Raw genomic sequence first — 23,082 nt, forward strand, 5'->3', positions numbered from 1 at the left:
ATTAAAGAGAGCAGATATACTTAGAATTGCTTTTATAAGCTTCAAATAAAAAAAAATTGAGTATTAAATAGAAGAGAGCAAAAAAATGTAATGATTAAAAAAAACGTTTTTTAAAGGTTTCGAGGCGTACTAATAACGAAGCTTAGCTGGCTGTTTAAAGATTGTTTTTTTTTCATATTATCTTAATTTTTTTTCACATTATTGTAAAAAAGCTGTCAATGTTATTTTAAAGAGCATTATTTAAAAGCGCACGAACCGAAATCAATTATTTATTAATTAGCTTAAATAATGAAGGTTTCTTGTTTCGGTAAACAAAAATGAAGAAAAATAAGATAATTAATCTATCAAAATTATTTTTTCACTTCTTCACGATAACTGCTTTCAAATTAGACCCCTTCTCATAAATTCATCACTTAAGCCTTTTTATTTTAGTCATAAGAATAATAGGCAATTAATAAGCAAATTATCTTTGACATCTCCATTTTACTGAGCAGGAATATCAAGTTCTAATGTAATTTTACGTTTTGGTTATAATTACTCATTGGGTTGTTCTTTGGAAGCAGTTTGTGTAAATTTTATGCCCCGAACTCCGAGTAACATTTTGGTGTTTTATTATGAGAAGTATAGCAGTGCATTAAGTAGCATAATCACAAATGAAAAAACGTAATAGCAACACAATTTAATATCAAACACTTGTAACTGCCTTCTTAACCTTTTCATGTTACTGAGATAAAAAAAGAAAATAAGAGCCAAAAGTAAAATGAAAATCAGGATAGGGGCGCTTTAATAATCAAACAACAAATTTTACTAATAGGTAGGAAAATGACCGGCAAGTTTGAACTTCTACAAAATATGAGTAGTTTTGTAACTAATAGAGGGATGAAATGAGTTATTTAAAATCTACGTCAAACTAACATTACGTTTGTGTCTAACTTAATATCTTACATTGGTAGCTTTCTCTTTCAATTTGATTTGATTTGTTACTTGCAGTATCAAGAACGAGGTAATTTAAAAGGCCTTGGAGATGGCTTTTAAATTACCGCTTTCCAAATGGAACTCTGAACGTGTTAAATCGACAGTTCATTATTTGTCAATTAAATCGAAATAGCATTCCCATCTCTTTAATCAGCAGCAAAACTTTATGATGTAACTTAATTTAAGTTATTAGCTTTTTAATAAAAATTTCAGTTGGCTTTATTTCTATTGAGCTACTTTTTAAAAACTACGAAAAATTTAGTTTTAATGATTAAGCTTCAAAGCCTAACCAGCCACAAGTAATTCCAGTTATAAAGTTTCGAAAAATAAGAAAAAATATTTTGTGAAAACACTTTCAAATCTATGGGTGAATAAATAATTTAACATTTTATACGGCCTCCAAAGAGTAAACATTTCAACCACTGAAACGTTAATTTTGATTTCCTAAGTTAAATAGGAAACACTGCTAGCTTTACGGGCAGAATTCGAAAAGAAGCGCGCAATTAACATTTTCATGGAATCAGCTACAAATTTTATAACAAGTGGGTTCCTTTATAGAATCATTAATTTCGGATCGGAAAGTCTTTATTTTGTAGTTGTATTTCGGATATTAACGGGCACTAAAAATGATTCTATAAATACATTCTCGAATATATCACTTAAATTTGCTTGTTGAAGTATGGGACTTGATGGAAATATCGTCAAATAGAATTTCTGCTCGACGAGAATTATATTAAATGCTAGATTTTGTTTGGTATTTTGCTATTATCATGCCGATCGTCAAATGTTACGATTTAGCGCCAGTTATGAAATCGGATAAACGAGACGTAACAACATACTCATGACACCTGCGGTTTGATGTAATTTAATAATTGATTTTCGATAAGCCGCATTTTTCTGTTAAATTACATGTTGTTTTTGCATTTCATTCTTGCATTTTAAAAAGAAAGTTATTAAAATTTAGGCACTTACGTATTAACGCACCAACCTTGGCGCAATCGTTTTAGGAAGAAAAGGAAAAATGTTACTTCTTGGGTGCAAGTTGGTTATTTTTGTGATATTTTTCAAAAGGATTCCAGAAGTATCGATAATTATTGCAAGTGGACAAACCTTATAAATACATTTCAGCAATTTAAAATAAAAATTTTAATTTTTAAACTCGGTTTACGTGACACATCAAAAAACAAAACACTTATGTTCGTCTCCAAATTTTCTTTTTTAAAAAATTTTTTATTTGGCCGCTAATCTTCTTCAGTATACAGAGATTTGTTTTCGCTTAACAAAACATCAGAGAACAGCAAAGACTTGACCTCACTCAAACCTCGGCTGCACCGGCTATCTATCCCGTAATTCCCTTTAGAGATTTTGAGGAAAAAGTTTTTGTATTCCTGCTGGAATTTTACCCCAGGTTTTTTCATTACTGGCAATTCCGCATATATTAAATAAAGGAAACAATATCATGATATGTCTCCAAAAACCGATGGAACTTAGAATGCAACAAAAAGAATGCATACGAAAGGAGTGACTTCTACTAAGGTGGTTGCGATAACATGTAAGTACCAAAATTTGGCACATGCTTACTATGGAACAACAAGAGTGGATTATTTTTAAAGTAATAGGATCTACCATAAAAAAAGTGTGTGTTAATGTTAGTGGTGGTACATGCTACGTCAAGTATATGGCAAGAGTAGATGGAGCAACAAAAAGAATATACCATGATAATAGAAAGAACAAGCTGGAATCGAAAAATTTTAAAATTACCATCAAAAATCTAAAACAGCACAACGAAGAAACTCAAATAACTTAGCAAAATAATTAAAATCAATTTGTACTAATTAAATGTTCTGCGGTGTTTTAGAAACACATTACCCTGCGTTAAAAATTAAACTGCAGCATTTTAAATTTCACAATTTACAGTAAAAGCATGCAATTTTTAAAAGGAGAAACAGATTAAAATGAGGATTGATTCCAATATATTGAAACAGAGATGGGGTGAAAGAGCCAAAATATTTCAACCAAAGAAATTTAAGTCAGCAATTAAAATATGAATCGCTAGCATTACAGTTGTCACAGACGGACATACGGACTGAAGGCAGGATATGAGCCCATGTATTGGACATGATATGATCAGCTGAATATGGCAAATAAAAGAGATATAGATTGGGACAATTACCTGCAGAAAGTTTATACTCATACTTTCCTAAACAGGGCTTTTAGTAAATCGGAGGGCCTAGCGCAATAGTAGAAATCGACGAAAGCCTTTTAACGCAGCAAAAAACCCAAAACCGTACTAGTACTTATTATTTATTAAATAAAAAAGCGTCGGTTCCTTCAGAATTCGTCAGGAACAATTAAGTATTGGCGCGAGATCTCCGTCAACAGTCTAGTCTGATAGTAGTCAACTCTCACGGTCGACAGGATAATACACAAATGCCTTTCGTTTTACAGAACCTATCATCTTTACAGCTTCATTTACTTCCATAAAATTCTCTGCTTGTGTCTGAAAACATTCTAGCTAAAAGAATGGGTCTGAGATGAATATGTAAAGGATGAGATGAATATGAATTCTTGTAACCCCACTTTTCACACAGGTATCTGATATATCTTCTACTTTTATAGGTCCAACTTTTAAAAACATATTAACGTATTATCCTAAGATAGAAATGCAGTGGAAACAGGTTTGCTGTAGCAGCTGTATTGAGTAGTCAGAAAAAGTTGTATGAGTTACTGCGGCATTTTTTTTCTTGAGCCATTCAAATTAAATAGAGCTTTTGGAATGTAAGATACTAAATGTCTTGATAGATTTTAGTCATATTAAAAGATGTAACCAGATTTTATCGTAACAATTATGAAGTGCCAACACGAGATATATTGCCAACTGAGCAAGTTATATTCATATTAGCATATTTTTGTTTACCCCATTGCTTCATTTAAGTAAAATTATTTTAGGTTTTTTAAGTAATAAAATTTCAGTTTTTTTAGCTATAGACATTTCATTTCAAATTTAAGAGAAATCGTATTGCATTAGTTATGCTTACGTGATGCTTGACGCCAAAGGATCTAAAAGTTGAACGTAATCCGTGCTGACTTCATTTGTGTCTTTCCTCATTTCCACATTTTCCGTAACCCTGTAAAATTAAGCGAATAAGAGTAATTAAACAGTAAAAGACAAACCAGCCAGCAAACAAACAAACCTATTATAATGTTCAAAAGAAATTAGACATAAAAGTTAACAGTAGTACGTGAGCTGAATGCAAGCAATCAGTTTCAAAACGAAAAAGGAATGTACATATTTTATTAAATAACATCGAAAACTTAAAGTAAATCTAGCTATATCAATTTTCCTTAATTGACCAGTATGCAAAGCTAATTCAAACTATTCAAAATAAGTATATTCAAAAGAACTTCTATAGATTCCATTTAAAGCTAACGACAATTTGTTTGATACTTATTATACGAAAATGCTAATCAATTTTTTGTGTTTTTAGTTTCTTCTGATATGAAAAGAATCTTTGAAAATCTTTAAATCTTAACTAAACGATCGCAGCGCATTACAAATTACATGACCTAAAAAGTCTTATTTTTCGACGCTTGATTTAATGAACTTTTTTTTATAAAAAGATAGCCGAATCAAATATTTAGACAAATAAAATTTTAAGCAATTTACTTTATCAACAATTATATTTATTATGATCGCATCCTACGTAATTTATTATTATTTTTTATATTTGTGCTAACTGATAAATGAATTATAGTTATTTCTTCTGCTCAGTGTGTTCGTTTAACGAATTAGTTGATGCATTAATTAATAACGTTAAGTCAGGTTTTCCTATGTATTAGGTCCTCCAGTGCAGATTGTTCCCATTAGTCTTCTTTTGTCGATGTACTCGGTGAGGCTATACTGTGAAGACTACTCGATTTTTATGTACTGTGTAGAGAAGGTACAGCAAAATTAGGTCAGCCACGTTCAAATAACTTTTTTAGTGCAAAGCAGATTAACACGTAATGATAATGAGCTTAAGGCAATTGAAAGTCACTTCTCAGATAGGCAGTTCGCAGTTACATATTTTTGCATGAAGTCAAATACGGTAACTTGTTTTCTTTATAAAATGTGCATTTATCTTCAAAAAAGGAAGCAATGGCAAAAGCTGACTTGTAGATGGTTAGTTTTAGAATTTATTGATTCAGTGTTATTTTTCTCCATCGATTTCGGCTAAGAGAAAATCAGTTAAGTGATAGTAATGATAAAGGAGTATGAATGATGATAAAAAATTACTTAATTCTTGCTTACTTTCTACCAACCAGTAAATTCATTTGTGGATTAAAAGAAACTATAACAAAAATATTTCTAACGAAGAACACTCTTCATTGACTTTTACGAATAAGTTAAAGGAAATTTCATTCGAAAAGGAGATCAGTTTTTAAAAATTCTTTGACATAGGGAAAATTTGCTTAATTGTTACGGCAAAGCACATTACGGCTATCTGTCTAAGGTGAGCGATGCATTCATGGAGAATTTTGTAAGGGAAATGGCTGATATACACGTTATACATAGGGTAAACCACGGAAACGCTTATTCAGCCAGCCTGTTCGACTGAATTCCAAACCAGGTCAGAACTACCAGTGTTCTGCAAATTTTACCACTCGTTCCCTGGTGGACAGAGAAAGTTTGGTCTTGCAACAAGTGTCAACATTTAAATTAAGCAAAATTTAGTCTTCAAAGAAATTGACAAGCTAATAAATATTCTATTGTTAATCATTTAGTAGTCGCTTAATTATTCTTTTAAATTTAACTCTGCTGAAATTATCCAAATAACTTCTTTGGTTGGTATAATAGTGATTCTCAGATTGTTATGCTTAACGTATCTCTGAGAAATATGCAGTGTAGTTCGTTCACAAATAAAACTGTGGTTATAGTATAATGCTCAGATTAAAACTTATTAACTGATGCATGTAATCAGTAACTACTGATGTATGTGTATCAGTATTACTGATGCATGTAAATCAGTAGTTTCTGATACATAGCTGTAATGTTCTAGACTAATATGTAATGATGTAAGAATTTTGATTGCGTCGATACTGAGATGTTGATCCATAACGGACAGCAAACTTGGCCAACGAGGCAGGTTAAATATTCATTTTTATTTCAGTTGATATTTGCGGCCACCGTTCACTTGCACTCTAATCGTGACTACATTTTTGAAAACTTTGCGGTAAGAAGAGAAGCAGCAAGCAGCGGTCTACCACGGCCAAAGTATAGAAAGTAAGTACTTTGTGTTCAGGATGAAATCTTGATCCAGAATAAGTTAGTTTTGGTTTCAGTGCATTTTCTTAGATAACTAATAATGCTGTAAAATTATTATTGGCTGTTTGTGTTTTAGTTACATTCACATAATCAATGTTATATGAAAGTTATACGACATGGATTAGTCTCGAAATGATGCAGTGCAGAAAAGTTATTTCTATTTTTAGAACAGAGAAGAGAAATATCTAAATTAAAATTAAGCATTAAGGGGCTATTGCTAATTTAAATTAAAATTTGTTTACATATTTTATATCATATATGTACTGATTCGATGGTGTAGATGACTTATTGATTCTCTAACGGCGCACATAGACTAACAAAGCCGTGTAGATGGAAATGATAGACCTTGCAGACAGACGTAGCTGAATTCGACATAATTTTATTATTGGATCAAGCACTTTTGGAAACACAATATTTGCTTCATACAGAGGTGCGAGTTCAGTATGCACATTACAATTTTAAAACTTAACTCATCTTCAAACAATGGATGATGCAACGTAAAGCAACAGGAAAGAAGGGAAAAAGGAGCGTAGTTGGACTGCAGTAGTATTTATAGTAAACTTTTTCTTTAATCTGATTGGCTAAGAACTATACCCAGTGCAGAAGATTAAGATGACATAATGCGGAATTAGGTTTTAGATATGATGCAGTGTCAAAAACGTTATTACTATTTTTGAACAGAGAGGGGAAACTGCCCAAATTCAAAAGAGGAATTAAAGAGCTATTGTTAATTTAATGTATAATTCATAGTTACGTGCTACTTGTCAGGCCGTAGGAGGAGAGAAGAGGCAGACCATAGATGTAGCTAATGATGTAAACAATCTTAGACAACACATGAGGAATCTTAGGAAATCTTAGACAACACATGCCGCTGGACTTTATTCTGCTGGAATAACTCTCCATGTATCCCAGCAAAGAATGGGAGCATATGTGGCTGTATGATCTCCCTCTCATAAAGCTGAGCTTTTAACGTGCCTTGAACTACAAGTAGAGCGGCCCAGCTATCCTAAAATATAACTGCTCAGGCAATAATGGTTGTTAAGGATCTGTGACCTTCGACAGGGAGGTTGAAATTATACTACTCGTTAAGGGGCTCCCACACTCGGAAACGGTGGTCCATCTGACCCCAAACGAAACATGACGCTTTGCTACATGTTACGAATCTCCATTTCCTGGAAATTCACGTTGCTCTGACGTGGTCACCATTCTAAGTGGAGCTGCCGATGTTCCGGCATTAAAGGCAGGATGCGTAAATGGAATCGAAGAGTGACTTCTTGGATGCTGCGTATTGCAATAGTTTTAACGCCCACTTGCGTTGATAGAACTGCCTGTGTAGAGGACTGGGATTTGCACGTGCCTGGCGAACGATTGTTAGAACTTTGCTTGGTACTTCCTGAGCCGGTTCGTCTCGCGAAGTTCCCTCATGTGTTCAATGTTGTCAACATTGTCAGGTAATATTTGTTCATTTATACATTCACTGGTCGGGCGTAACAATTTCTTGTCGAAAGTGGGAACTGAAAATCTAGTGCCTTATTTATTTCTATAATAATGAAACTGTTCACAACTACTCTACCTTATTTTGGAAAATTATGTAATTGAATGTACACATTAAGTTTCTTAAAAGAAATACAATCTTTTTCACTGGGTAGTTAAGTAGATGGTTATGCTTATTGATTCTAAGTGCATTGTTCTTCAATGGCAGTGATTTCAGGAATTAAATTTTAATATCGAGCTTAATTATTAATTTTATATATCTACTTAGCTAGAAATATCCATTTAATATCCATCTTAATTAATAATTTTATAATTCGTCCAGTCATATTTAAAGAAATCAAAGATGTTAAGTTTCATACAAATAAAATTTGAAAATGTTGCTTCAATAATTTTCAATAAATTTAATTTAGAAATGAAAATTATTCATATAAATTAGTTACTTTGAAAGTAAAATGTGCACCAAATACCTTGTCAAATATTTCATAAATTTTTGAACTGCAGTTCTTGTCAGTGTTGAATAGTCCTTCGAACATACTGAAAAAGTTAGATATACTATAGTCACTTCCTTACTAAATCTAGAGTTCTTTGAGTTCTGAGAGTCCTTCCCCGAAATCTTTAGGTAACCAAAGTTGAGAACATCTGCCTTACAACTTTCCACATTCAACAAAATCTGTTAGCCTTGGTTAAGGATTTTAATTCTAATAATTAGTTTACCAAAGTGCCGTTACTTACAATGATTACAATGCGACGTGACGTAACTTTTAAAACCTTAGCTCACATTTTTTTAATTTTTTCATTTACACGACAGATAAAACTAGAGCTTTGTTTTAGTTGCTATTTATTATTTTTAGCCTATTTAACTTCCATTCAAACTTTTGGTAGTTTTATTTCTTGAAGAAAAGGAACCCGCTCATAGCTTTTTTATAAAATAAATGCTCAGCTCGTTTTTGAATATCGCCCAATTTTAAAACTGAAAAACAAGCTAAACTCGAAATTAACTTGTTATTCATGCATAACTTAAACCTCAAGATTTCACTTTGCACTGGAAAGACATTCCAAGCGCTTCGACATACTTTTGTTTCAAAACCGTCAACGATGTGTTTTATATGTCGATAGGTAGTTGTCGCAAAAGCAAAAATGATGGGAATTATCAATATAGTATCTCCCACAAATTTACATATTCAAAACGTAAAAGGATGTCTGTTGGTTGCATTGTTACTTCGCATCGTTTACAAGCAAAGCAACAGAGACATATTCCAAGTAATATACCTCCCACGTAATCTAAACAAAATCCACGAAGAAGGTGTAGAGTATGTCCCAAAACAGGCAAAAACAATGAAAATACGCAGGGATGGTTGTAGCACCACGTGTTCCCAAATGTTTTGAAATATACCACTTGTACAAAATTATTAAAAATTATTATTAAAAAAATTGGTATTCGTATTTGCGTAAGACTCTACTGAGGCCTCGTTTCAATTAGTACCACACAGTGGGTTACAGTATAGTGTTTTGACACTCGCATCTGTGAATTATTAACCAGTGCAAGTGGTTAAACTGTTTATAAGAAAGTTAGCTAAGAGAGTTGAATATTTAAGATATGAAAAGCGAAATGAAAAGTTTACCATTGACACAGCCCAATTCATAAAATCATAATATATTCTCATTAGATTCTCTTCCCTAGCCCCTTCACACGAGCTTTCTACAAGTTTTAAGCGTTATACACTTGTATTACACAAATTTCTAAAACTATTCTCTCAGTTTTTTTATAGAGTTCCCTTCAGTTTAATGTAATTAGCACAGTTTTTCGTTAATCTTCAAATTCCTGCAGAAGATAATCACAACATTTTCAAGACATAATCGTCGCTGTAACGTGAACTACTCAAAAGGTGCTTCAGTTTCTGAAATAAAATAAAAGTCTCTTGGGGTACTTTGGTGAATACAGTGAGTGGAGCAGAAATTCCATATTTCTGAATAGCAATTTTAGAAACCGGAATATTGTCCGTTGGAGCATTGTCGTGTAAGGCTTGGGTGTTGAAGCAACACTTTTCTGATGAAGTCGTTGCTGCCGTTTTACCTTCATGGCTTGCCAGAGATAAGGCAGAAAGATAATAAATATCTGTCATCGTGTGGTATTATGTGGCTTGTAATCAAATAAGTAAAGGTCATTCTTAATCCCCAGAAGAAATGGTACAGGTAAAAGGAAGCAACTACATTTCCACACTATGCTTTCATCTTTCGTTTCTGATTAAAGCGGTGAAGTCTTTCTGTAACTAGCTGCGAATGAAATTTTTTATTACCTATTAACTAATAAGTTTACACAAGTAAAATTGTTTAAATCTGTCTTCACGAACAATCTGACCTATACTGCAACAACAACAAACTTCTAAATTCCAGAAGATTGAAATTTTTATATTTCATTCTATGAAGGCTGTCTTTTGCAGACTCGAGACTCTTAAAGCAACGCAGATTATTTTGATGATTACGAAGAATCAAAATTAAGAACAGTGCTCTCATAAAAACACTCAAAGAAAGGAATGATAGAGTTAATGAAAAGGGAAAATAAAATAATCCTCATGACTTCCTAATTTTATCAGACTTTAAGGAAAAGAAATACTTTATTAAGACAAAAAAAATCACGTTTATATCTTAAAGTCTGAGGTCAAGCGCGAAGTCGAAAAGTCAACTTTGATAGTGATCAAGCTGCACACTTCCTCCTCAAATGAAACATTCTCAATAACAATGGCTATTTTGCCAATGCAATTTTATTCAAGATTCCACGCCTTTAAAAGCAACAAGTCAAATTAAAAAAATATTTTAAAGATTCAGTGGTAATAAATCTTTCCTCTGTGACTATATGTGACCAAACTCAGTTTTTATAACTCACGTTAAAAACAAATTAGTCATTTCAAATTAAAAATTAAATTCACCTTAATATGCTTATATCAAACAACAGATTATTTATCTTAGGCAAAGTTCATGAAGAATTTTATAAATTTAACCTGAGTAGTGATGTTCCGCACTAATAAAATAAGAGGGATTGAATGATGAGGCTCAAAGCCTCTCTGATCGAAAAAATAAACTTTTCCTCCTTGCAATCGAAAAGGATTGAACTAAAACTTTAGTTTACTTTACTGCTTGGATGAAAATCAAGTGACAGCTTAATTATATATAAGGTAAAGAGAAACTTTTTAAAGATGTAATTTAAACGAGGTATTGAAAAGCCGCTTAGAAGGAACTGAACCACGAGAATAGATTATTTTAAGACCTTCAAAGGCATAAAAAAGTACAAAAACAAGGAGACGGTGTTTGCTGCCTTTGATTAATGATTGTGAAGTGTTTACCGAGTGCTGTTTTGCACTTTAAGACCAAAATATTATTTTAATAGACAGCAGTATTTAAGCGAAGACTAGCAAATATTTGAAAAATGTATATGTTCTTCAAATTATTTAAATAGTTCTAACAAAGAAATTAAATGTTCAGTTAGGAAATGAAGAGTTTCCGAAATGAATTTGATGTATAATTTCTATATTATTACTGCTCAAACATTACAATTTTTAACCAGACAATGAGAAGTTACCACCGAATTTTAAGCATTTACTAAAGTTTGCAGAATAAGTAAAATATATCCTTAGTTCAAATATCATCTTGAATCATTGGTGTACAGCCGGAAAAGACCTACAGAGTGGTTAGGTGCACGAAAGGTCTCTAGAACCTTGGACTGAAACCGTAAATAACAGCAATGTTTTAAGTTATTTAAATTTTTTTGGTGTATATATTGTACGAAAGATAATACAAAGCAAATTGGCATAGCATTTAACAATAAAGTGCCAACTCATTTCAACATTTAAACGACACTGTTCTCTCTGCTTCAGATGAAAAAAGTGAAAGGACGAGAATGAGTACATAAAAATATGAAAAAACAGAAGCCGTATTTTGATGAAGAAAGCTTTAACCTGTTGACTACCACGGACGAGTGTAAAACTTATAGATTTCCATGCCATAGAAGTCAGTACACTTCAGCATTATATTTTTGACAATAAATGGTACTACCTGTACTTTTTTCATTTAAACAACACAACAATATTTTTCATATATGCCATAGACCAAAAAGGCATCAACAAGATAAAGATGTTGTTGCCTTTCAAAATTTTCTTCTTTTTTTCACAATAAGTATCATTTTACAAAGGCGTCGAATCTGCATTCACTCTCCTGCTGTCAAGTAACACTGAACGGTTAGTCTGCAGAAACGCTTCCTTTACTCTCACTTACTTTATTATTTTGAGAATTATTTCCCAACTTTCAACTTCATTACGCGTTTCTTTACGATCATTTATAGTACTGCAACTGCAGAAATATTTATAACATGTAACGTTTGAAAACTTGCCAGAAAAATATATCACGGACTTCATCTTTTACGAAGGTGATAAAAGCAATCTGTTGCAGATCTTCATTTCTAATACACTATTAAAGAATTAATGATTTTTTTAGTATTTTGTTCACCCAAGATCAACTGCTACATGCATTATGTGGTAAGAAATAACTTATTTTATTTTCTAAGTATTTCAAGGCGAAATTTGCAAAGTAGAGCGCAAATCTATGACTGTGTTTGCTTTCATTTTCTAGAACAAATCTAAGACAGGGATTACACTTTTGGTTTTCATATTCCGAAAGTAACAGAAGAGTGTTTTCAACTAAATTCTTTCATTACACTTATAGAGTCATTAGGTGATTTTGAAGCCGGAAAACGTGAAAAATGACCCATGCTCTGGCCGAGCTTGGACCTCTCGAATACGCACTGAGTGTGCTGATCATTACGAAGGCATCCTAGAAGACGGGAAAAATACCTTATACACTTATTTCTCATTACATGCGCTATATTTGTACTCATTGTACCTGTTTTGTGTTTCTTTGTAAAATATATTGAAACAAATTAAAATTATAAGGAAAATATGCACATTGCATTATTTCATCATTTTTAGTAAAGCAAATGTAATCGCTGCAGGAGATCGCGGCTAGTAACCAGTCGTCGAAATCCTAACTGCTTACATTGAAATATATACTGAAATAATCGGATGGTGTTATAATTCTTGGAGATCCCACACCCTTGGCGACAAACTGGGAAAGTGCAGAATCACCCACTGCTTCGCGCGTTTTTTCAAAATCGCCAACTTGAAAATAACAAGTCAAAAACATGCACAAACTCGGTATCCATGTACACATCGACGTATTTTCACTTAAAAAAAACATCCCAGAATTGCACAAACTTGGCACTGCACACTCCCTTGACTTTGTCCATGTACACATCGATACGCGCCATATAAGTGGGCGCGCCAAGGGTGTGGGCTGTGCTAGGATCCAACCTAACATCGTTTAATGTGATCAGCATGTTGCAAATGAATTATATTTCTCATCCATCAGCTAAATACAGGTAGTTTGACCTGGTTTAGATTCGATCCCAAATGAACGGGCTGGCTGCATGAATGTCTTCATGGTTTCTTTCATGTGTAACTTGGACACCAGCCAATTTCCCTCAAAAAGTCCTCCAAGAAGGCCTCCCTACTCTTAAAAAGCTAACCTTTGCGTGATTTTCCTGTGACAAATTTATCAGAATGGCTTGTGTGGATATAGATAAAAACTTTCAAGTTCCAGCTCTGATTAATGAGGCAGTCGACTTTTCTAAAATGTTGATGTGGAAATGGGAGAAAAACTCTCTGATTATGATGATGAAATACATATGAAACTTCCTGCTATGGCTGTAATGATGGAAGCTCTCCGCTTAAGACCAGAGAAACAACATCGATGACAAATTTCTAGAAGCGTTTTAACTTTTTCACAAGTAACTCTCAGTCCTTATTCTGTTTTCAGCGAATTGCCTTTTTTGATAATAAAATAATGTGCAGTTTAATATATAAGTTAAAAATGATTATAATTTTAGCCTGGATTTTGCAAGCTGAAAGCAAACATGATCTGCAAGAATTTATAGTCTGACAAAAAATGTCTTTTTTTAAGCAATTAAATTTGCAGTACAAAAGACATTAAAATAAACATTCATAAAGACATGCTTATTTGAATATCTTAATAATAATTTCTACTTAAAGCAACTTAAACGTTAATACAGCAAATCCAGGTAAATCTTTTCCTGGGTGAAAAACCTGAAGTAAAGAGAATAAAAAACTGCAGCATGTGTAATACAGAAGTTTTTATTAATTCAAGGATAAAAAAATGCTCTGTCACGAACTTTTGCGAAGATTTACGTCGATTGGGTTGGTTAATTAACTACGACAAGGCAGGCATGAATTACCCGTCTAAAGAAAATGATGGCTTCGTGAATGACTTACTCAGGGCGGTTGATTTCGGATATACTTTACATATTGAAAAAGCTTTCACACCGCTATACCACCAATCCTTTCAATCGCTCCACAACATAGATCAGAAAGCGTTCAAGAAAAGAGAAACAGTGATTAAAATCAGTCTGTCAAAATCAGTCTAAGCATTAAAGTATACTCAAGGAGCATTTCATGAACATCGCGAGGCTTAAAATACTATTTAGATGTGAGATTGTTTTAATGTTAGATTGTGCTAAGACTTTACCCATTCCTATAGGTTAACTAATTGTAAGTAATTTGGGAATTTAAAGAAATTTTACAATAAAATTATGTTAAATATTTGAAATATTCCTAAACTTGACAGCTCTATAGTAAAGAAGTGAGTGAGTTAAAAATAAAATATTTTTTTAACAGAGTTCAAAATTCCCTTTAGACAAGGTCTGTGTACGAGTTATCAGTTTCAGCTAAAGTGGTGCAGAAGAAAAAATTGTTATTAGATTCAAAATATTAGTTGCTTCAAAGTTTAAATTATGTAAATAATGTGTATTTGTGACCTATGTTGCATCTCTGATCTTAAGCGGAGAGCTTCATTACAACCCTAGCAGGAAGTTTCTTATGAATTTCATCGTCAGAGAGGTTTTCGTATGTTACACATCCCTTTCCAATTTATGTTATACAAATAGTAAATGTACTAACAGCATTCCATATTTAGATTTGATACTGAATTGTTTTGAAGCATCGTGCCCCACACTGAACTTTGAGCTTGAGGACAGTTAGAATACTAGCAGCATGCTGGTTATAGCAGAAAGTTAAAGATTCGAACATTTTTTGTTCTTTTAATTCTGATAAAGAATAAAGATTGGAAATTAAATAACAAAAATCCGTTTGTTTTTTAAGAGTTTTTTCGCAGTAATTATGGTAAATAAAAGAAACTGAATGAATACTTACTCATAGTTAAGAGCCGAGCAGGTTGATACAGCCAAACTTTGGAGAACCACATCTCTTCGAGTTGCGGGAAGACTGTAGTTGAGATTTTCGGAGCAAATCTTTGCGATCTGGCCAGAGTCAGAATATAGGAGAAACCCTGAATTGCTATAAGTATAATAGCTTTCTTTCGTGCCCCAGTTACTTGGGCTTACGGACACTGAAAAATAAACCAGGAATAAACTTTCAATCTAAATATACTTATTGTAATAACTATACCATATCAGTATTTACGTGATTTATTCCAAATAACTAGAAATAAATAACTAGGAAAAGCAAGTCGGATTCACAATATTGTAAATGAAAAATAAATATGAAATTAGTTTTGAAGTTTTTTTACACATTTCTAAGTACATTACAGCTACAAGAATGTGTTATTAGTACATGACGTGTTGCTTAGAATGCACATAAGAAAAGATTTACGTTCAAACTACTTATATTTTATTTAGAGAAATTTTCTGCTTTAGTAACATAATAAGACATTTAAATTCATCTGTAAATATGAAAATAGGATTAAAATAATTTTGCGTTTCACTGTTTGCATCTTGATGTAAATTTAATTGTAGCAGAATTTCCACTTGCCCAAAATAATAAAGATGTATGGCTGCGCAGGATAATTTAAAATAACCGATAAAATCAAAGGCAACAGTCTACTGGAATAAAAATTTCATCAAATTTTATATGGGAGAAATTTATAAATATTTTTCTTATTGTATTAGGCTTCACCAGTAGCCACAGCTGACTACTGACAGTTAGTTCAACCAGGATTCCAGCCCAGGCAAACGGCTGACTGCATGGTTGAGTTTCGTAAGTATCTGTTCGTAGTCATATATAACGTGAATATGAGCCAGTTACCAAGGCATTTATTAACTAGATTACTCTCTTGAGTTCTTTTTTACAGTTTAAAATTACAAAGAAAAATATTCGTTCTCATTAATTTATGGTCGCCCAGAAGGGCAACCCTGTAATCTGTCTTCAAAAATCACTTTTGTAATTTCTGCGCCCTTTTTTCAATGTTATAATTACAGTTTTTATGTTTTTTAGGTCATTTACAATCTTCAGGCAATTTCCAATCTTCAGGCTGCATGGGCGTTTTCGCGGTTTTCCCCATGTGTAACGTGTATACGAGCCAGTTTCCCTTAGAAAGTCCTCCACGAAGGCATCCCTCCCTTTAGGCAGATAGCCCTCGTGTGCTTTGCCATAATTGAATAATCCAATCCAATCCATTCAAGCATAATGTGCACGGACTGGAAGAACATATTCAATTAGGCAAGTATCGTAGAAACATTAAAAGCCCAAAGCACATTTACATGATATTGAAAAACAATTGTTTTGAAATAGATCTAGGATTATCATAAATAACAACCTACTAAGAGCGAGAAAACAATCAAGAGGGTGTCCACAGGTCCCTTTTCTTGTCGCAGACCTGTAGAACACTATATTCAACAAGATTACTTTCTATAAATGGAAAGAATACACACAGATGATTGCATTTGCAGAAAAATTAACCTTTGTTGTGAGAAGACACTCAAGAGATATTCTGGAGCACAACTGTAATGATACCCTTTCAAAATTCATTGATCTCTGCAATAAACAAAAACTAATCATTTCGGGAAAAAAATAAAAAATTATTCTATTTTCGAAATTGTGTAAAACATGCATGCATAAAAGTCATTAATCAAAAAATTAAAATAGTTAAGGAAATAAAATTTTTAGGCTTAATATTATTTGAACCCAAGATCTCTTGTACACGTACACCACACCCTTACAATATACTTAAAAAATCTCAGAAAATCTCAAGAGCCCTTTCCAAAACGCAGGGATCTTCGTGGGAGGTCTTTAATTAAAAATACAAAATATCCTTTATGATAGGGCAATTGAAAGGATGTTGCTCTACAGAGCAGGTATTTGGACATATCCATTAAACGTATGGAAACGAAGAACATTGGTTTCAATCCGGCGATCATTCCTTCTCCAAACAGCAAAAGTGTTTTGTACAACACCAACTGCTGCCTTATATATACTCCCCCACTCCACATTTAAGCAGCAGAAGAAGCTGACTCGGGAAAAACTGTGAACTTAAAAAAATTGTTATACATTAGTGATCAAGAAAATTAACCCATTATATTATGAATATCCAAAGAACCCATACCTGCGGCACCAGCACCAGATTCGAACATCAAAACTGATATCAAAGCAGAAGTTAAAAAAGTAATCGATTAACCAATGGCCTACAGAGATGGGTCGAAAATTAACAACAAAGTCGGGAGTGCATATGCCATTCTAATTATTTCAGAACTTAAAGAAAAATCTGGAAAGGCTACCTGCGTGAATATAACAGCGTATTCTAAGCCAAGCTGAATGCTATAAAAACGAGAATTATTTGGGAACCCATCATCAAGTCACCTTAATTACTAATTTTCAAACAGTCGGGTAGCAATTGCACATTACAGAAATAAACATCCTATTGTACAAGAGATTTACAATTTAACACTGGAAAATGCCAGTACTAAAATGAAATAAAATTGGTAAAAGCGAATGCTGGCCAAGCGTATTATGTAAAAGCAGATACTCTTGTCAGAGAAGCGGCGCAGAATGAATTACTGCCTACAGTTAGAAATACTACTCCCAAAAACACATATCAAGAGCTTTTTAAGAAAAAACAACACTTCTGAAATCTGGTAAATCGAATGGAATGAGGCACAAGAAGGAAGAAGAATATATGAAATGTACAAGTTCTTCTCATATGACCACATGTCATTTAATCTTTTAGTATATCTACTCATAAGAAGACATGGTCCTTTTCTCACATATTTTTTGCTCGAATTGCCAAGGATTACGTAATTATCTGTCAACTCAGGAAAGAAAACCATTGCAAAACCAGACGCCAGTCACACCAGAAAGTACCAGATATATCGAGTGTGAAGCAGTAAAAAAGAGAGAACTCCAACAGTATGATGCATTTCTTGGCATATAATAGAACAGAAATATGCCAAAACTAATGAAATTAAATATTTATAAATGTATCCAAAACGATCCTTTATGGAACAAATAAAAAATGTACCTATGAACAACGAAACATAAATAGACACCTAAGCATTATCAAAATACCAACTGGTATTTCAAAGTAAAATTATCAGGAACTATGTATATAGAAACAAAGAATGCATAACGGAGCCGGTAAAATGGAACGGCCGCCCAGAAGGAGAAAGTTGAGGTTCCCGAGGCGGGACGCTATATGCCCCGTGTGGATGTTGTGCTAGAACCAGCAGTGCGGAAAACCTGTAAAGCCATAGGCAAAGTTCTGGTGCTCCGCGCACTTTTCTCCGTTCCTGTTTTTGTAGGTGATCAGGCATATTCGGAAAGTAATTCATACTGTTTAAATGAAGACCTTTCATTAACATAATAAATTAATGCCATTGATCATTTCAGCTAGTCTTTCCTTGCAATTCCTAATTTAAATCACTTAATTTCGATGTGATATCTGTAAATCACTGAGTCAAGTTTCATCATTTAAATCTGCCCATGTTTGATCTTGATGTTCGTGAGCACTTTTTGGCTTAGTTAATAAATCACGAATTCGTTGAAGAAATTTACTTCTATTTAGCCACCTTACATGAATATGTAGTAAGCAAACATTTAAAACAGTTGAATATATCTACAAGTGTCGGCTTTTATTGTACACTCCAAGACGGAGTTTTGTTAAATCTTATTGGAATGATAAAGGGTTAGTTACCCTTCCATCTTGTTGTTTCTTGTTACACGAACTTAAGCGATTATTCGCTAACTAGTTTTTAAGATTCGTCACTTTCTACAGTAACTGAGAAATACACTAGTGAGAATCTTATAGCTGATTTTCAACTTCAGCAATAATTTCAATCTTCTTCTGAAAATCATTGAAAACTGAATCTCACGTTTCCAAGAAAGGTTTTTTTTAAAAAAATATCCCATGAGTAAGTGGTTTACATGTTTTTTGCTAACACATGGCTTAATTTGGATAAAGCAATAGCCACTGCGCATGATTTCAATATGAGCTTTTTTAAAAACATTTTCTTGAGCTCTAAACAGCTTTAAGATTCGTAATTTTGTTTTCTCAAGTCACCATATTGCGGATAATCTAAGTTGCATTTGGATGTTGAAATAATTTCCTGTCGGCTATGATTGAACAAAAATCGCTTCGCGGTCGACTTGCTGCAGTTCCTGTTATATATATTTATATGCTTCGAAAACTACCTTTTTCTCTCTAGAAAACTAATGAAAAAAACTTTCTTGAAGTTATGGCTACCTGCTATAAGAACGAAACTAAAAAGAATCCAAAGTGTTTCTGAAAATCTCCTAAATACGACACCGAAGTAAGAAAATACTACAAAGCCGTAAAAAGCGATGATCAGAGAATTTAAACAGTGACGATGTTCAATGAAGAATTTCAAAAATACTACACCAATATGATATTGCCAACGAAAACTGTGAAAACGACGCTAGAAAATACTTATAGAAAAGCAACTGCATTTTCCTCGTTATCCTGTTAAAAATAAAATTTATGGATAAATGTTTCTTGAAAATAAAACTAAAAGTGAAATAGATTGGAAAAAAGGGCTTTGAGGACTGAAATTAGGACATTTTAATTATAAGGGACAGATACTGTTCTTAGACTCGCTCCAATATTCGATGTGGGCAATTCATATCCTATAGAAGATTTTAATATTTACAGTCTTTTTCTCCGTATCCGCTTCTTCAGTATTCCCGGTTTTACATATCCGCGGTTCAATGCGGCAGAAAAAGTAACGCTGTAAGCTTCGAAATGTAAGCGACGTGGCAACAGCTTGTAAACTAGTTGAACTACAACAGCTCGAATACGCCTAATATTATTTTCTGTCATCTAAATGCTCTTTTTCTAGCAAATATAACTTAATACACGGAATGGAAATGGACTTCAAATAAATTTTTTCTATATTTTCAAAACGTAGGAAATCTTTCAAGCTCCGGGTTTACACTGCTGGTTATGAATGGAAAGTATTTGATTTGTTTCTGCATAAAATCTTTTTTAGTTCACTCTCAATCTTGCTTCTAGCATTCATCCTATTTTGATTACTAAGTCTCCTAGTTTCGCACTTTAAAGGTAGGATACTATCTTTAAATGGCTGCATATTTTCCAAGCAGGCTGTTTATTTATTTATTTATTTGCAGTCAACTTTAAATGAGTTTACATGTCATCAAATTTTTCTAGTATTTATTTGTGTAATAAGAGACCACATGATTGCCTTAGGTGATGTTTTATGTTTCCGTGAGGTTTCATCATGATAAGGCCACAACTCTTTGCAAAACACTTCAAATAAGACATCATCAGACATCAAGCTAATTACAAAGGCTACAGGGTACCAATGTAATGACCCTATGACGACCTCAACATTTGAAAGCGTAGAGGAATATCAATTTCACACCGATAATTGTCATCATCATTATCGTAAAGTAAATCCAGGTAATCAGAAGAACTAGAAAAAAAAAATCATCTTCATCATTAGTATTGTAATCTTAAGTTTCTTTACGTGTCTAATAATGTCACTGTCACTAGAATCGACCTCGCAAGAATTAAAACAGCCATTCGCACAATTATACGAGTCTTCATTCTCACTAGGAACACCTGATAAATTATCATTCAAAGATTCTGAAAGTATTTCAGTTTTGTCCAGCTCCTTCCGTTTTCTAAAAGAGGCCATTACTAAAAGCTCAAGGACCTTGAAAACAGCGACAATTCGAATTACCAAAATGCAACGCAAACCGGTCAAGTTCAGGTGAAATCAGTAGTCCATAGCTCGCGCTCTCTCCTTTTTGAACTTAAGAAAAAAAGAGTAAAAAAATAATCCATTTGCCAGAATAAACATTTAGAGTAGCCACAGCGGAAATTCTAATTTCTATCCCACACACTTTAATCAAATGTTTTAAAGTGGCAATAAAACCAAAAAAAAAAGTCGGTTGAAACGGAACTTAAAGGAGGGTAAGCTTAAGAGAAAAAACATTAAAATAAAACTGAAAATAGAATGTTCTTTTCTCTTTACGCAAATAAGTTACTGGTTTCGAACATTTTCTTGAAAAAGTAAAAGAAAAGGGGGGGCTCAGTGGTAAGAATCAAACAGAAACGACAGGGCATTTTAATGGTAAAATACTCTTTTATCGTTCAGGAAATTCCAGTTTGATTCCCAGTCTACTGAGTTGCTTTCTAATCATTATACTTTTTATTCCCAGCTAAACGATTGAAGCTATTTATTTCTTTCTGTTGTGGGAAATGTAAGGAATTAGCGTAAAGTATCCTTTGGGATTCAGAGTGTCTTAACATATTTATTCATTGAGAGGTTTCGAAAGTATTTGGCGAATTCGAATATTTCGAAAGTAAGAGAGATCCTTTTAATCAATAGATTCTGAAAACTGGAGATAATATTTCCGTGAATGCAGGCTAATATATTGTTTCCTAGATACTGCTAAAAGAGATTTAAAGAAAGTATTTATGTGATTTCATTAGCAAGACAAAAAAAAATACTCTGCATTTCAACTCCTAAATTATTTCATTGCTTTAGTTTAAAATTTCTGTTTTCTCAAAAGGTTTGCGTGTTTGTAGTGTTCCGAATCGGTTTTTAATTAGAAGATCTCGGTATGAATGAGTCTTGTGAGCATACAATAACAAACCAGTAGCAAGCCAATGCAAAACCGAAATGCAAATTAAATGTTTCTTTTTTTGAGAAAGAAACTGTCGAGAAATTTCATAATATTAAAAAATTTAGCTTAAGATTATATTTTTTCAAAAGAATTCTGTACAATAGCAGTAATTAAAGCGTTTCCAACCTGAGTTAACAGCACGATAGAAGAAAAGCCACAGTAATAAACCAAACATAAAGAATAAGTAAAAAATTTGAGCTAGGCCCTAAAAAGCGCTATGTTCACACACTGTAAAAAAAATCTGTAAGGTTACTAAGAAAACTCATGGAAACTGGGATGCCATGGGTTATTTGAGTAACAGCAACAGGTGTTTTCTTTGTAACTTTACAAGAGTTTTGCCTGTAATGGTTACAGATCTTTTTCTTGTAATATCACAGCATATAGTTATGTAAGTAGAACATATTTTTCTTATGTAAAATCCCAAACGATATATCTGTAATGGTTACAGATTATTTGCGTGTAATATTACATCAAATAATTATGTAAAAATAACATGTTTTTTTCATGTAAGATCTCAACAGATATATCTGTAACCGTTACAGGTTATTTGCTTGTATTATTACAGCACGTTATTATGTGAGTAGAAGATACTTTTCTTACGTAAAATTCCAATGGTTGTATCTATAAAGGTTTCAGATTATTTCCTTCCAATATCTCATTAAGTAATTATATGTGTGTAGAATATATTTTTCATAGATGAAATACTAAACGATATGTCTATAAAAGTAATAGATTTTTGGTCTAAAATAATGCTTATTATAATAAAATACATTGAAATGCATATAAAGCAATGATATCTGTAGGTATATATATCATTTTGATTAATAATCGATTTGAGCTTAATTTGATAATTAAGTTCAAATTGATATGCTACTCCTTACATTAAATTACATGTATATCCTTTACATAAAATAATGGAAAGTCATCTGGAATTTATATTTGGCCTGTAAAATAGCTGAAAAAAAAAAACAGTATGCTTTATTTGCGTGTTTTAGTGTCAATTATTAAGATATGTTCTAGAACTTTCTTTTTAGTAATTTTAGTTAAAATAGACACATGTTCCTTTAGATTTAACTTATATGAGTAAACGTGTTGCATGTTGATATGATCATATTATTACAATAAAAGACATTTTGTGAAATATTTCTATGAAGAACTCAGAACAGCTGTTCTTTATGTTTCAAAAATATTATATTCTCTCCTTCTAAAAAATGACATTTTCAGTAAATTAAAGAATTCAACATAGCAATGAACTTTATTTTGTGACTACAAGGAATTCAAAATTTT

At 32.7% G+C, this 23,082-nt stretch overlaps 1 protein-coding gene across 9 annotated transcripts in view; it reads right to left on the reverse strand.

Moving 5' to 3' along the window:
• The window catches only part of LOC118192271 (atrial natriuretic peptide-converting enzyme-like), a 1,449,396-nt gene that overhangs the window by 26,846 nt on the left and 1,399,468 nt on the right, over positions 1–23,082 (reverse strand). For all 9 annotated transcript variants that reach the window (XM_085809975.1, XM_085809976.1, XM_085809972.1 and 6 more), the window contains 2 exons: positions 15,049–15,244; positions 4,014–4,103 (listed from right to left, as the gene is read on the reverse strand). In XM_085809975.1, the coding sequence (XP_085666101.1) occupies positions 4,014–4,103; positions 15,049–15,244 (286 nt within the window). The remainder of the gene's footprint in view (positions 1–4,013; positions 4,104–15,048; positions 15,245–23,082) is intronic.

Source organism: Stegodyphus dumicola, chromosome X2, assembly GCF_044657685.1.
Source record: "Stegodyphus dumicola isolate Sdum_Otavi_A_Nest chromosome X2, ASM4465768v1".
Taxonomy (NCBI): Eukaryota; Metazoa; Arthropoda; class Arachnida; order Araneae; family Eresidae; genus Stegodyphus; species Stegodyphus dumicola.